Genomic DNA, 14,979 nt, shown 5'->3' with positions numbered 1-14,979 from the left:
TTCTCAGATTTTCTCAGAGTCTGTTTGGGTCTTCTTAGTTTTTCGTTTAACCATGGTTTCTTTTGTTTAGATTTATTCTCTTCATTTTAGAACGTTTTTGTCTGTATTGGGCTTAGGTTGTCTGCAATATCATTGATTTTTTTCCCAGGAGTCAAAGGCTGAGGAGGCATTAGTTTGATTAAAATCAACTAGTTTATTAGGTAGCGACTCTTACCTTTTTCAGGGGCCAGGTGAATGGTGAATCCTTATCATCTCATCCTGATGTGGCCCGTTTCTTGAGGGAAGTGAAACATCTTCTTCCTCCCTTGCAGTTACCAGTTCCTTTGTGGAGTCTGAAGCTGGTGTTGGATTTCTTGGCAGGTCCTGCGTTTCGACTGCTACATAGCCTTTTCTTGCGGTTATTGACCTGGAAAACAGTGTTTCTGGTGGCGATTTGTTCTGTGTGTCGAATTTCCAAGCTGCAGGCATTGTCTTGCCAGGAGTCGTTCCTTCGGATGACTCCAGGGGCGATACCTAAAGTGGTCTCAGATTTTCACTTGAATCAGTCCATTTCCTTTCTGTCCTTGGATAAGGAAAGAAATGCGGAGGAATACCTCGCCTGTTGTGTCCCTTGGATTTCAAGAGACATGCCATGAGATATCTGGAGGTTTCTAAGCCTTTCCAAAAGATGGATCACCTATTCTTCCTTCATGGTGGAAATCAGGGTGAACCAGCTTCGTGGGCTACAGTAGCTCGCTGGATTAAGGAGGTGGTCACGGTTGTGTATGTGTCAGTTGAAAAGCTGTTTCCCACTCAGGTTATGAGACATTCCACTAGGGCTTGGAGGTTAGATTGTTGTCTCCCGTCGACATTTGTAAGCTGCGAGATGCTTACATTCCTTTTCCAGGTATTATTGTCTGGATGTGAAGGCCCGTGAGGACGCAGCCTTTGCATGTGCAGTTTTGATGGGACTGCGGGCAGCCTCCCACCCTGTTCGGGAGTATCTTGGGTACATCTCACTGGTCCTGGATTCATCTGACTGGATGCTAAGAAATGAGAAATTACTATTTACCTGATAATTTCCTTTTCTTTAGGACAGACAGATGAATCCAGCTTTCCGCCCTTGGCTGCCGAATGATTGTGCTATGGTCCTCCTGCGTGGGTAAGAGTTTCCAGGGATTACTGGTAAGTGTTTATCCAGTACCTAGACTAGTGTTAATACATTCTTTGTCTTTGTATTGGTTGTCTGTTTTTAATCAAGTGTTTTTGCTAGTCTGTCCACAATTGCTTTTGAAGAGAATACTGGCAGGCTGATGTCACTGCTGGAGTATATATATACACCGTGACATCAGTTTGCTCCGTCTCCAACTGCTGGTAGAGGTGCATAACCCACTGCTTCTGGATTCAACTGTCTGTCCTAAAGAAAAGGAAATTATCAATTAAGTAGTAATTTCTCATTTTGCAGCCACTTCCAGACTGGCTAGCTTTCTCACAAGTCTTGTGTGAAACGTGTCCAAGGCCTTAGTGAAATTAAATAGGCCTCATCTCTGTCTCTTCCCCCAACATCCCCCGCCAGAATCTTCTACTGCAGTCTCCTTCTCAAAGGATTCAGTTATTTACCAAGATCTTCCCCTTGTGAAACCAGATTACTTAGGATCCTGAAATTCATTGACTTTGAGGACATGCACTATTTTTACCTTCATTAGTATTTGCATTGCCATGCCAATTACATATAAGATTTCATTTATTGCTACTTCTTTGTTCCACTGTTATTGGATTGCACTAGATCTGTTCTTCTCCAGGCTCAATTTCCAGGGGAAAGTTGCATTACATCTGACTTTACACACCTTTTGTAGTTTGAATTTTTAAGGCATAGAAAACTGTTAACTTGGTGGAAATATTCTTATGGATTCTGATTAATGTAAAATAGTTATTGTTTTCTGAAAAAAACCCTCTTTTTATTTTTTCCCTGGTGAAAATGTTTCCTTCTCTTAAATATTTTTCTTTTTTGCTTTATAATTTGCTCCAGATACGAAACAGCCAAGAAGTGGAGGAAAGTTGAAGAGGTAAAATATATTGGTTGATATTCCTCTTTTTTTTGTACATTCTGGGTATGACTTAACCCCTTCAGTAGAAACACAGAATATAACAGCAGGTAAGAATGATAAAGCCCATCTAATGTTCACACTTTATTTATATTTTCCGGATTGCCTTGGGCAGTGTCTCATGGAACTAGTTATTGTAAAGATTTTTCCCATTTTCCACAGATAAGCAGGCTGAATTAGCCATGCTTTCTGGGAGTGCTCCCTGGCGGCTTTTGGCAGGAACTTCTAGCAGCAGAAGTTTTGCTGCTGCACTCCTACGCGGTGCCTTCGCGTGTGGTCAAGGGTCTACCCTCAGTTTTTGCTTTCCCCGCTCAGCGATTGTATACGGATTTTTGTTCTCCTACCATCTCCTATCTTTTTCTATTTCTCTCATTCTGAGAACCTCCAAAAGCACTTTTCAATGCTCACCATGGCTCCAAAAGACGCTGGATTTAAATTTTGCCACTGTGGCAAAATTATGTCCGTGACAGACGGACACACATATTGCTACATCTATCTTGGACCCGAACACAATATGGCGGCCTGTTGGGACTACAGGAGGATGTCCCCCAGGGCCAGTGACAAAGGGCAGCGAAAATCGCCTGTCTTCAGGAAAGAGACCATGCTGCATCGAGGTCCTACGCTCCGCAGAGATCTACCCACTCTTCCCCGGTGAGGGAGCCCAAACGGCCCAAAGAGACAAAGAGGCCATCCTCCCTGCAACCCTCCTTCAAAACAAAGAACTTGGAGGGCAGAGGTAAGGCCAGAGAGCTATCTCACAGATGGCCTCAACAGGAATTGGCTTCCGACTTAACCCGGACCCTGGGTGTGTCATCGGCGCTGCAGGGTTCATCACTGAGGCATGGAGACACACTGCACCGGGCCCAAGAAGTGATGCGTTGTGCGTTGGCCGACGCAAAATCCTGCTTGATGCACTTGACGCAGGACTCCGATGTTCCGATGCTCCTGGTGCTGGTATATGTGCCGACGCACCTGACACCACGCAGTGCGTTGGGTGATCCACTGATGCATATAGAAACATAGAAACATAGAAACATAGAAATGACGGCAGAAGAAGACCAAATGGCCCATCCAGTCTGCCCAGCAAGCTTCACACATTTTTTCTCTCATACTTATCTGTTTCTCTTAGCTCTTGGTTCTATTTCCCTTCCACCCCCAGTTTTAATGTAGAGAGCAGTGATGGAGCTGCATCCAGTGATGTCGCATCCCATGGCAAAACATGGGAAAGCAAAGAGCAAAACCCGCCATATGGTGTCTAGGTCCTCAGAACCTAGACACCACTTGGCCCCAAGGAGTCCCAAGTGCTTGGACTCTCCGATGTTCCTGATCCTATTATTGGCCAGGATTATTCTGGGGAGTCGGGGACCTACCCCATTGTTCACAATGCTCCTTTTCCTCCACCTTTGCTAGAGATGGTGACCGTAAAAGAGCTTCAGATGGGAAGTCCTTTACCTCTAGACAATCATCTCATGGACGACTCTCAGGAGCATCCCCACCTCCAAAAAATAGGAGGACGGCTAAGCACCCCAAGGGACTACAAGGAGTAACCGCACAGATGTTGTCCCAAATCACTGGACTTCTTAAAAACTTCTTCGATTCAGTAGTCCTCACGCAACAGCCAGGTTCACTATCAAGCCTTTCTGGTGAGTGTTCGGATCATTCCACACCTCCCTCTCTTCTGCATTCTGATACTGAAATCTTGGTTAGTGAGCCAAGCCCAAAAGGAATTCCATATGGCAGGGAACCGCATGGCCCCTCTCCACCATCACCCAGCTCTTCCACAGGAATTCCCTTTGACCCTCCAAGTGACTCACTGGAACCAACATCACCACCTGAAGACCTTTCTTACTCCAGATTTGTGGAGAAAGTGGGCTCTGTATTAAATCTGGAGACCAAGAAACTATCTGACCCACGGGCCGAAGTACATGACCTCCTTATGATCTTCGACATCCCGACTGAGCCTATGGTTCTATCATCCCATTTGGTCTTGGATGCCATCAAGGACAGAGCCTGGGAGACTCCTTTCTGCACACCCACCATGTCCAGAAAGACTGAACTAAAATTTCAAATGCACAAATCTCCCCACTTTGCCACCGTGCAACTACCACACGCCTCAATTGTGGTGGAATCTGCACCCTTCTTCCTGGCACTACCTGTGCTTCCAGATTCACAATCAACACTATCAGTATCGTGTTCTGCCTTTTGGCCTCTCATCAGCGCCCAGGGTTTTCACCAAATGTCTGTGGCCCACCTTCGGAAGGAGGGCATAAAAGTCTTCCCTTACCTCGATGACTGGTTACTAGTAGCTCTGACTCAGGAATTGATTCGTAACCATCAAATTCGAGTTCTGACATGTCTGGAGAGCCTGGGATTCCTAGTTAACTAGGAGAAATCCCACCTTGACCCTGCCTAGAATCTACAATTCATTGGTGCGCACATCGACGCACAACTCTGCAAGGCCTCCTCCTAGAAGACAGGATCTCCACATTTCAAACCCTGGCCAGTATTCCGAGATGTTTAAAACAACCTACTGCATACCAAATCCTAATGCTTTTGGGTCACATGGCAGTAGCCACATATATAATACCTCACGCCCGCCTCCACATACGTCGTCTCCAATGGTGCTTAAAGTCTCAGTGGTCCCAGCGTTCTCACCTGATGTCACACAAGATAACACTAACCTGCTTGATGGCAAGGGATGTGGACTGGTGGCTGCGACCAAAAATTCTGCACTCCACTGCCCCCTTTCAACTTCCACCTCACCAAGCTATACTGACTATAGATGCATCCACGACAGGGTGGGGAGCCCACGTAATGCATCTAAAGACTCAAGAGCTGTGGTTGTCAGTGGAGTGGAGTTTCCAAATCAACCTTCTAGAACTCCGAGCCATTCGCTACGCTGTTTGCACCTTCTCACAGCTTCTGGCACACAAATCAGTCAGGATTTACACGAACAACCAGGTATCAATGTACTACCTAAACAAAGAGGGAGGGTCCGGTTCCAGGATTTTGTGCACTAGCACACTTGATACAGCTTCAAGCCACTTATCTCCCCGGTGTAAGGAACTCTGAAGCAGACAGACTCAGCCGTCTCTTTCATCCCCACGAGTGGAAGTTAAACAGGGAAGTGGAGTCCTATATCTTTCGCCAGTGGGGAACGCCTCTAGTGGATCTCTTTGCCACAGAATGCAACACAAATGTGCAGCAGTTCTGCTCCCTCTATCCGAGCATCAAAAAGATAGCCCAAGATGCCTTCCTCATAACATGGTCAGAGAGTCTTTTCTAGGCATTCCCTCCAATTCCACTGATAGGACGGGTATTACAGAAATGCATGATGGACAACTTGGATCTCATCCTCATTGCCCTGGCATGGCCCAGGCAACCTTGGTAAGCCTACCTAGTTCATCTCTCCATACAATCCCCCTCGGGAACAGGGTCAGCCTCCTATTGCAGGAAGAGGGAACACTAATACTTCCTATGGAAGACTCCCTTCATCTGACGGCGTGGAGATTGAAAGGGAAGTATTAAGTCACCTTACCATTGCTCAGACATTCAAGATATCCTAATCTCGGTGTGGAAACCCTCCACGAGGAGGAATTATGCAGCCAAATGGTCACGGTACTGCCGCTGGTGCATAACGCTGGTGCATAACGGCGTTCCTGGACCCCAAACCAAATATGCCTGATACTTCACTTTCAATGCATATACAGCATAGCTCTCTGCTTCAATGACAGGGGAGAAGAATAACTGATACTTCACACATCCAGCAGAGCTCTCTGCTACAACGGCAAGGGAGAAGAAAAAGGGTTCGCACTCAAAAAGCGGGGAGTAGCTGGCTTGTTACGGCGGTTACTACCCCAAACCAAATGTGCCTGATACTTCACTTTCCATGCATATCCAGCATGGTTCTCTGCTTCATCGGCATGGGAGAAAGACTGATACATCACGCATTTCCAGCATAGCTCTCTGCTTCAACGGCAGGGGAAAAAAAAAAAAACAAAAACAAAAAACTGATGCTTCACGCATATCCTGCATAGCTTCAACGACAGGGGTGAAGAAAAAAAGGATTCGCAATCACAAAGCGAGGAGTAGCTGGCTTGTTACGGCGGTTACTACCCCAAACCAAATGTGCCTGATACTTCACTTTCAATTCATATCCAGCATGGCTCTCTGCTTCAACGGCAGGGGAGAAGAAAAAAAAAACCAACAAGGGCTGTACAACATAGTCTAGGTAAAAGAAATAAGCATGGGTGTAGCTTGCTTATCGCGGCGGTTACTGCCCCTACTACCCCTAACTAATCAAGCTAGATATTTCACTTGGATGCAGCTCCATCACTGCTCTCTACATTAATGGTGGGGGTGGAAGGGGAATAGAACAAGGAGCTAAGAGAAACAGATAAGAATGAGAGAAAAAATGTGTGAGGCTTGCTGGGCAGACTGGATGGGCCATTCGGTCTTCTTCTGCCGTCATTTCTATGTTTCTATGTTTCTATGTTTCTGTTCTTCACCGGAACAGCTACTTAAATACCTTCACCTACTATTTCAATCTGGCCTGGCTATCTCATCCATAAGGGTATACCTCAGTGCCATTTAGGATTTTAGGTAAAAAGCTGAAATCCAGAACCTCCAGGGTGGCATTCTATGAAATGCTTCCTGTTCCACGTGCAGGTCCCCAGAGGCAGGCAGAGCTCCAGAGTTTCAATGCGTGGATGAGACGATGGTGCAGGGAAGAGGGATTCAGCTTTGTAAGGAACTGGGGAAACCTTTGGGGAAAGGGGAGACTTTTCCAAAAGGATGGGCTCCACCTTAACCAGAGTGGAACCAAGCTGCTGGCACTAACTTTCAAAAAGGAGATAGAACAGCTTTTAAACTAGAACAAGGGGGAAAGCCGACAGTCATTCAGCAGTGCATGGTTCGGAGAAATGTATCCTTGAAGGATACTAATGAAACAGGAGAGTTAGGGCATCCCCACAGAGAGGTTCCATTAAAAGCAAACATAGTTCATGTGTCTATATGTAAAAAATCACCAAAGCTAATGATTTCCAAATTATCCCAAACAACTGAAAAGCAGGTTGTTAAAACAAGCAAAAACCACACTTTGAAATGTCTGTATGCCAATGCCAGAAGTCTACGAAGTAAGATGGGAGAGTTAGAGTGTATAGCAGCAAATGATGAGATTGACATAATTGGCATCACAGAGACTTGGTGGAAGGAGGATAACCAATGGGACAGTGCTATATCAGGGTACAAATTATATCGCAATGATAGGGAGGATCAACTTGGTGGGGGTGAGGCACTTATTGTCCGGGAGGGTATAGAGTCCAACAGGATAAAGATCATACAAGAGAGTAAATACTCAGTAGAATCTGTATGGGTAGAAATCCCATGTGTGTTGGGTAAGAGTATAGTGATAGGAGTATACTACCGTCCACCTGGACAAAATGGTCAGACAGATGATGAAATGCTAAGAGAAATCAGGGAAGCAAACCAGTTTGGCAGTGCAATAATAATGGGAGATTTCAATTACCAAGGAACCATGGTGTAGAACAAATCTCAATTCCACCAGAAATTCCAAATAGTGTATTGTTTATTTCAAAATATTCAACTGGCAACTCCACAATTGACAACTGTGACTTATCAGAGTCCCCCGACACGGTCCCGTGTTTCGCTGTGGCTGCATCGGGAGGGACCAGGCATATGAATATAATCTGCAATAGAATATACATATAAATAGTGGAACAGAAAAACAAGGCTGATATGTTCTATTTTCATTAAACACACATACCTTCTATATTAGTCCATGGAGCGCGAACGCCCTCAAAAGTGACAGCCATTTAAAGGAGAAGAAAGGCACGAAAACGGAACCTATCGCGAGATTCATCACAACCAATCACAAAAGAGAACAAAATCACTCACTCAGTCAAACAGATACCATTCAATATCTTTGTTCAGACCTTTGGGGTAGACAGTGTCAAGAATAAATATCCATCTCTGCTCTCTCCGACCCAGCACCTCGGAGAAGTCACCCCCCCCCCCCCCCGGGATGGGCGGGCAACCACCTCCAATACTGAGAAGGAGAGATCAGAGATGGAGTGTCCGCTGTGAGACCAATGGGAAACAAGGGGCTCGTCCATTCTAAGTAGCCGAATATTGGAGCAATGTTCAATCATCCGCGTTTTAACCATCCTCAAGGTCTTACCCACGTACAGGAGGGGACAAGGGCACTTTAGAACGTACACAACACCTTTTGTGGTACAATCAGAATTTGAGCGTAGTTGAAAGGTGCAGCCAGTGATGGGATGTTCAAAAACTGAAACAGTATTTGTGTGGCCACACATAGTACAGTGCCCGCACGGTCTATGGGTACCCCCCGTACTTTGTACCCTAACAGTGTCCGGAAATGCAGTATTGACCAGCTGATCACGTAAATTTCTACCCCGCCGGAATGTGAACCGCAGGGGACCTTGAAAAAGATCTGTCAATGATAACGCGGACCAGTGTCGCCGGATCATATCTGCTATCGCTTTACCCACAATTGAAAAAGGAAGGATACAGTTATTACACATGTCATCGGACCTTGTCGGAGGAAGGAAAAGCCAGTCCTGGTTGGTGTATAGAGCACGTTTAAATGCCCTCTTAATCACACGTGACGGGTAGCCACGTTCCAAAAACCGAGCAGTCATAATATGGGATTGGGTCAAAAAAAACAGCTCGGGATGAGCAGAGGCGATGAAGTCTTAAAAATTGACCAGTGGGGATATTGTCTCGTAAAGCCCTAGGATGGCAGCTCTGATAGGCCAGCAATGTATTGCGGTTCGTCTCTTTTCGGAATAGGGTGGTCATAAAATTATTCCCATCCACTGAAATTAAAATGTCCAAAAAAGCTATCTGAGAGGGGTGAATACAGAAATTAAATTGTATATTGCAGCTCAACGTGTTCACCCAATCCATAAACATATAAAATTGTAAATCAGTTCCCACCCAGATGACAAACACATCATCGATGAAGCGTAGCCAAAGATGTATGAAGCGATACCACTCTGAAGAATAAATAAACTCAGATTCAAAATGGTCCATGTATAAACAAGCCAGGCTGGGGGCCATAGTGGCCCCCATGGCCATACCCTTAATCTGTTGGTAGTACGTCTCATTAAACTGAAAAAAATTCTTAGTGAGGGCTAACTCTGATAGCTGAATCAAAAATGACGTGGAGACCCGATGGGGAGCGGGACGCAAGTTCAAAACATTCTCAATAACTCGGAGGGCATCATCCTGAGGGATGTTTGAATACAATGAGATAACATCCAAAGTGACAAAGAAAAACTTCTCCGGCGGAACCACTAAATCAGACAATATTGAAATTAAATGGGAGGAGTCCCTTACGTACGACTGAATTTTGGGTACAAAAGGTTTTAAAAAAACATCTACAAATTGCGATAAGGGCTCTAAAAGAGAACCAATACCCGAAACTATCGGACGGCCCAGTGGATGGGAGGGTGTAAAAAAGCGGCATGATCGGATTCGCAGCGATCAAAAAACTTCAGTGCCAGGAAAAATAGTGGAAACTATTCTCAAGATCAAAATCATAGAGCATATAGAAAGACATGATTTAATGGGACACAGTCAAAATAGATTTACCCAAGGGAAGTCTTGCCTAACAAATCTGCTTCATTTTTTTGAAGGGGTTAATAAACATGTGGATAAAGGTGAACCAGTAGATGTAGTGTATTTGGATTTTCAGAAGGCGTTTGACAAAATCCCTCATGAGAGGCTTCTACGAAAACTAAAAAGTCATGGGATAGGAGGCGATGGCCTTTCGTGGATTACAAACTGCTTAAAAGACAGGAAACAGAGAGTAGGATTAAATGGTCAATTTTCTCAGTGGAAAATGGTAAACAGTGGAGTGCCTCAGGGATCTGTACTTGAACCGGTGCTTTTCAATATATATATATAAATGATCTGGAAAGGAATAAGACGAGTGAGGTTATCAAATTTGCGGATGATACAAAATTATTCAGAGTAGTTAAATCACAAGCAGACTGTGATATATTACAGGAGGACCTTGCAAGACTGAAAGATTGGGCATCCAAATGGCAGATGAAATTTAATGTGGACAAGTGCAAGGTGTTGCATATAAGGAAAAATAACCCTTGCTGTAGTTACGCGATGTTAGGTTCCATATTAGGAGCTACCACCCATGAAAAAGATCTAGGCATCATAGTGGATAATACTTTAAAATCATCGGCTTAGTGTGCTGCAGCAGTCAAAAAAGCAAATAGAATGTTAAGAATTATTAGGAAGGGAATGGTTAATAGAACGGAAAATGTCATAATGCCTCTGTATCGCTCCATGGTGAGAACGCACCTTGAATACTGTGTACAATTCTGGTCGCCGCATCTCAAAAAAGATATAGTTGCGATGGAGAAGGTACAGAGAAGGGCAACCAAAATGATAAAGGGGATGGAACAGCTCCCCTATGAGGAAAGGCTGAAGAGGTTAGGGCTGTTCAGCTTGGAGAAGAGACGGCTGAGGGGGGATATGATAGAGGTCTTTAAGATCATGAGAGGTCTTGAACGAGTAGATGTGACTCGGTTATTTACACTTTCGAATAATAGAAGGACTAGGGGGCATTCCATGAAGTTATCAAGTAGCACATTTAAGACTAATCGGAGAAAATTCTTTTTCACTCAACACACAATAAAGCTCTGGAATTTGTTGCCAGAGGATGTGGTTAGTGCAGTTAGTGTAGCTGGGTTCAAAAGAGGTTTGGATAAGTTCTTGGAGAAGAAGTCCAATAATGGCTATTAATCAATTTTACTTAGGGAATAGCCACTGCTATTATTTGCATCAGTAGCATGGGATCTTCTTAGTGTTTGGGTAATTGCCAGGTTCTTGTGGCCTGGTTTTGGCCTCTGTTGGAAACAGGATGCTGGGCTTGATGGACCCTTGGTCTGACCCAGCATGGCAATTTCTTATGTTCTTATGCCATCGCAGCATACCATTCCTCCACTGAAGGTGACTCCATCTCTACACATCCTTTAATATCCCGCTTCATGAGAGGTGCCCTATGACTCAGGCCCCCTGAGACGCCCCCCGCTGTTCCTTGGGACTTGAATGTTGTCCTCGAAACACTGATGCTCCCTCCCTTTGAATCTCTGGGGACAGTTGAATTGATGTTTCTAATCTGGAAAGTGCTATTTCTGTTGCCATCACGTCGGCCTGATGGGTAGGAGAACTGCAAGCACTGGTGCATTACCCCCACTATCTTCAATTCTATCATGACAGTCACACTGCGAACACATCCATCCTTTGCAGAAAATAGAACGGAGCACGCGAAGACGAAGGCCCGCGTATGCTGCGGGACACGCTCTGTTCGCAGCGAAGATGAAGGCTGCGGCGAAGATGGAAGGCCCCCATGTGCCGTAAATGGAGTGAGAAGATAAAGGCCCCAGTGAGAGAGAATGGGTGTGAGAGAGGGGAGGGGATGTAGGGGAGCAGGAGAGTGTGAGAGAGAGCATGGGAGGTAAATGGGGGGGATGATTGAATTTGGGTTTCAGAGAGAGGGGGCCTATATGAGGGGAGGGGGTGTGGGAGAGGGGAGTAGGAGGGTGTGAGAGAGAGCATGGGAGGTAAGAGGGGGGATGCTTGAGTGTGGGTTTCAGAGAGAGAGCCTATATGAGGGGAGGGTGTGTGGGGGAGGGGAGCAGGAGGGTGTGAGAGAGAGCATGGGAGGTAATAGAGCGGGGGGGATGCTTGAGTGTGGGTTTCAGAGAGAGGGAGCCTATATGAGGAGATTGTGAAGGAGTGTGTATGTGTGAGAGAGATTGTGAGCTCGTGTGGATGAAAAAGGGATCATGTGTATGTGAGGGTGCTAGCCTGTGTGAAGGGATTGTGTATGTGTGAGTCAGAGCCTGTGTGAAGGGGTGTGTGAGAGAGATATAGGTAGCCTGTGTGAGGATGTGTGTGTAAGAGAGAGAAAGGTAGCTTGTATGGGTGTGTATGCAAGAGAGAGGGCCCTGTATGAGGAGATGTGTGTGTGTGTACGAGAGAATGAGGGATCCTGTATGAGGGTATGTGAATTAGAGAGAGGGTGCATGTGTGTGAGAGAGGGAGGGACAAAGGGAGCCTGTGTGAAGGGCAATACTGAGAACGGGGTCAAACTCTGAGACTGGCAATAGAGTGGAAGGGGTGGTGCCTAGAGGTGGAGGGGAGAGATACTGCAGGTGGAGGAGTTGGGGCCTGAGAGGGCAAAGTGGCCTGGGGAGTAGGGAGAGCAAATGGAAGAGACATTCTTACAGTGAATTTCTAGGGAAATTCTGCTCAAAATATTTAAAATTCTGCATCTTTAAGTTATAACTTTTTTCTGTATTAATTTAAAATGTAATTACTTAAAGACTGTCATGTAAATTGTGTTATATTGACCAATAATAAAGTTTGCAGAATTTTGCAGAATTTTATGTTTTTGTGCACAGAATTTTAAATTTTTTTGTGCAGAATTCCCCCAGGAGTACCAAGGTGGTTTCCATCTTCCACCTCAACCAATCACACTGCCAACCTTTTTTCCGAAGCCTCCTGCCTCGGAAAGGGAAGCACTATTACATATGCTGGATTGCAAGAGGGCCCTGGCCTAATATAAACAGAGGACCCATTCCCCTCGTAGACCTTCGCAACGTTTCCTCTCCTACAACCCGAATGCCCCGGGACTTCCAACATCTAAATGCATGCTGGCCAGCTGGTTAGCACAATGCATCTACTTCTGCTATCACAGTTGATCAGAAGCTCTGTCATTGAAGGTAAAGGCCCACCAACTAAGGGCAGTATGTTACGACTGTCACTACCCAACGTCTCCACTCCACCCTCCTTACCTCTCTGGCGACTCCTCCCGCGGTTGACGGACGTTTGGCTGCCGCGACGTCTGCCTGCCGTCCTCTCTGGCTTCCCCGGTCTGGCTTGGGCGCTACCTCCTGCCATGCTGTCCAGCCGCCTTAGGGCGCACGCGCCGTGCGGCCCTGCTTCAAACACTTTCTTTGGTGCAAACCTCAGGGGCGTCCCCCTGTGATGACATCACGCATCCCGGATACAAAAGCCTACACTACTGCTAGCTAATCGAGTTAGCAAGGGTTCAGGTATTCGTACTGGTGAACTCCTTACGGATGGGATTTGCTCTCCGTACCTAGCTACTCTGCTTCTCCATTATTGGACTTACTCTATTTTGAGTACCCACTCCTCGGGGGCCTCTCTCTTCTCTTTCAGGTCATTGTCTGGAACCGGTACTCGCTCCTCGAGGGCCCATGTTCCTGGACTCGCTGCCTGGACTTCACTTCTGCCTGGAAGATACCGCTGCCTACATCATCAGTGAGTTACCATCTACTTCTCTCAGAGCTGTTCCCTGGAACCAGGTACTCGCTCCTTGAGGGCCTGCCTTTACTTCAGCTCCTGTGATTCCTACCGAGAGAAACCTCTGTGTGAGTACTCAACCAATGAGGCTCTATTCCAGAACCCTGCATATATTTCATTGTACTCACTATCTCAGTTTCTCTTCACTACAGCACAGCCATTGTGGGATCACTGTTCCAGAGCCCTGAGGGACTACAAGCCGAACCGGGCTTCATCTCTGCTCACTACTGCCACTTCTGGTGGCTCCTCACTACTGTTAATAAAAGATCTATCTGTGTTGTGTGTCCTAAGCTGAGTCTGACCTGTGGCCCCTTACGGAACTTCCCCCCGTGAGCGTGGTCAGCAGCCACAGTGTCCGAGGGTCCATCCAAAATCTTACAAACAATAACAGATTGCTAACTCCATGGATCCGGCACAGCTCAACGCCCTGCAGACCATTCCGGGCCTGGCCCTGCGCATTTCTGAACAGCAAGAATCATTGGAGAAACTCACTTCAGCGTTTCATCAGCTGCACACACAGAAGACCCAAGGCGCCAATTCCAGCAATGAAGGTCAGTTACATGAAGTAACTTTAAAGACTGCTGTACCGCTGGCTGCTCCAGTTCATTTCTCGGGAGAGATTCAGAAGACCAAGGGCTTTTTAAACCAGTGCTGCATGCATTTTGCATTACAGCCTTCTCAGTTCCCCACAGCTTTTTCCAAGACTACTTACATTCTATCTTATCTTGATGGAAGGGCCTTGTCTTGGGCCTCTACACTGTGGGAACGCAAGGATCCTATTTTGCAGGACACAGATTGATTTTTGGACTTATTTAAATCCGTTTTCGATGATCCTGCTCGAGTGACCGTTGCCAGTTCTGCTCTGGTGGACCTGAAGCAAGGCAACCGACCACTGGCTGATTTTGCGATAGAGTTTAAGACTCTTGCTACAGAACTCTGCTGGGACCCCAAATGCCTGAAGACCCTCTTCTTCAGAGGTCTGGATACTCGCTTGAAAGACGAGCTGGCCGCTCATGAAACACCTGACTCGCTGGATGAACTAGTGGCTTTGGCTACTAGGATCGATCACTGGCTTCGTGATAAGGTGAAAGAGCTCTGGCCTAATAGAGGACTTGGTCAGAAGGAGATGGTTCCAGTAATTCCTGCTGCCAGTGGAGATGAACCGATGCAACTTGGTCGCGGACATTTGACTTCCAAAGAGAGAAGACTTCGAAAGAGGCATGGTCTATGCATGAACTGTGGACAGACTGGTCACAATGTCCCAACATGCCCAATTCATCCGGGAAACGGATGGGCCTAAGTCCTGCAGGAGGACTGTTCTTGGGCCTTACTACACCCTCTCCTCCGCTCTCTCTCCCAGTCTCCTTGATCTGCGGACCGTCTAAGGTTCAAACTCTTGCCCTGGTGGATTCAGGGGCAGGAGGCAACTTTATTCTTCAACGCCTAGTGGAACATCTGAGGATTCCCCTCGTCACCTTGAAGGTTCCACTACTCCTAT

At 46.2% G+C, this 14,979-nt stretch overlaps 1 protein-coding gene across 2 annotated transcripts in view; it reads left to right on the top strand.

The window, feature by feature from the left end:
• Window positions 1-14,979, top strand: part of KATNAL2 (katanin catalytic subunit A1 like 2) — a 296,579-nt gene that overhangs the window by 79,305 nt on the left and 202,295 nt on the right. For both annotated transcript variants that reach the window (XM_029580510.1, XM_029580502.1), the window contains exon 4: window positions 2,009-2,045. In XM_029580510.1, the coding sequence (XP_029436370.1) occupies window positions 2,009-2,045 (37 nt within the window). The remainder of the gene's footprint in view (window positions 1-2,008; window positions 2,046-14,979) is intronic.

Source organism: Rhinatrema bivittatum, chromosome 1, assembly GCF_901001135.1.
Source record: "Rhinatrema bivittatum chromosome 1, aRhiBiv1.1, whole genome shotgun sequence".
Taxonomy (NCBI): domain Eukaryota; kingdom Metazoa; phylum Chordata; class Amphibia; order Gymnophiona; family Rhinatrematidae; genus Rhinatrema; species Rhinatrema bivittatum.
Note: the sequence above shows the minus strand (reverse complement) of the source record. Positions and strands in the feature narration are given on the sequence as shown.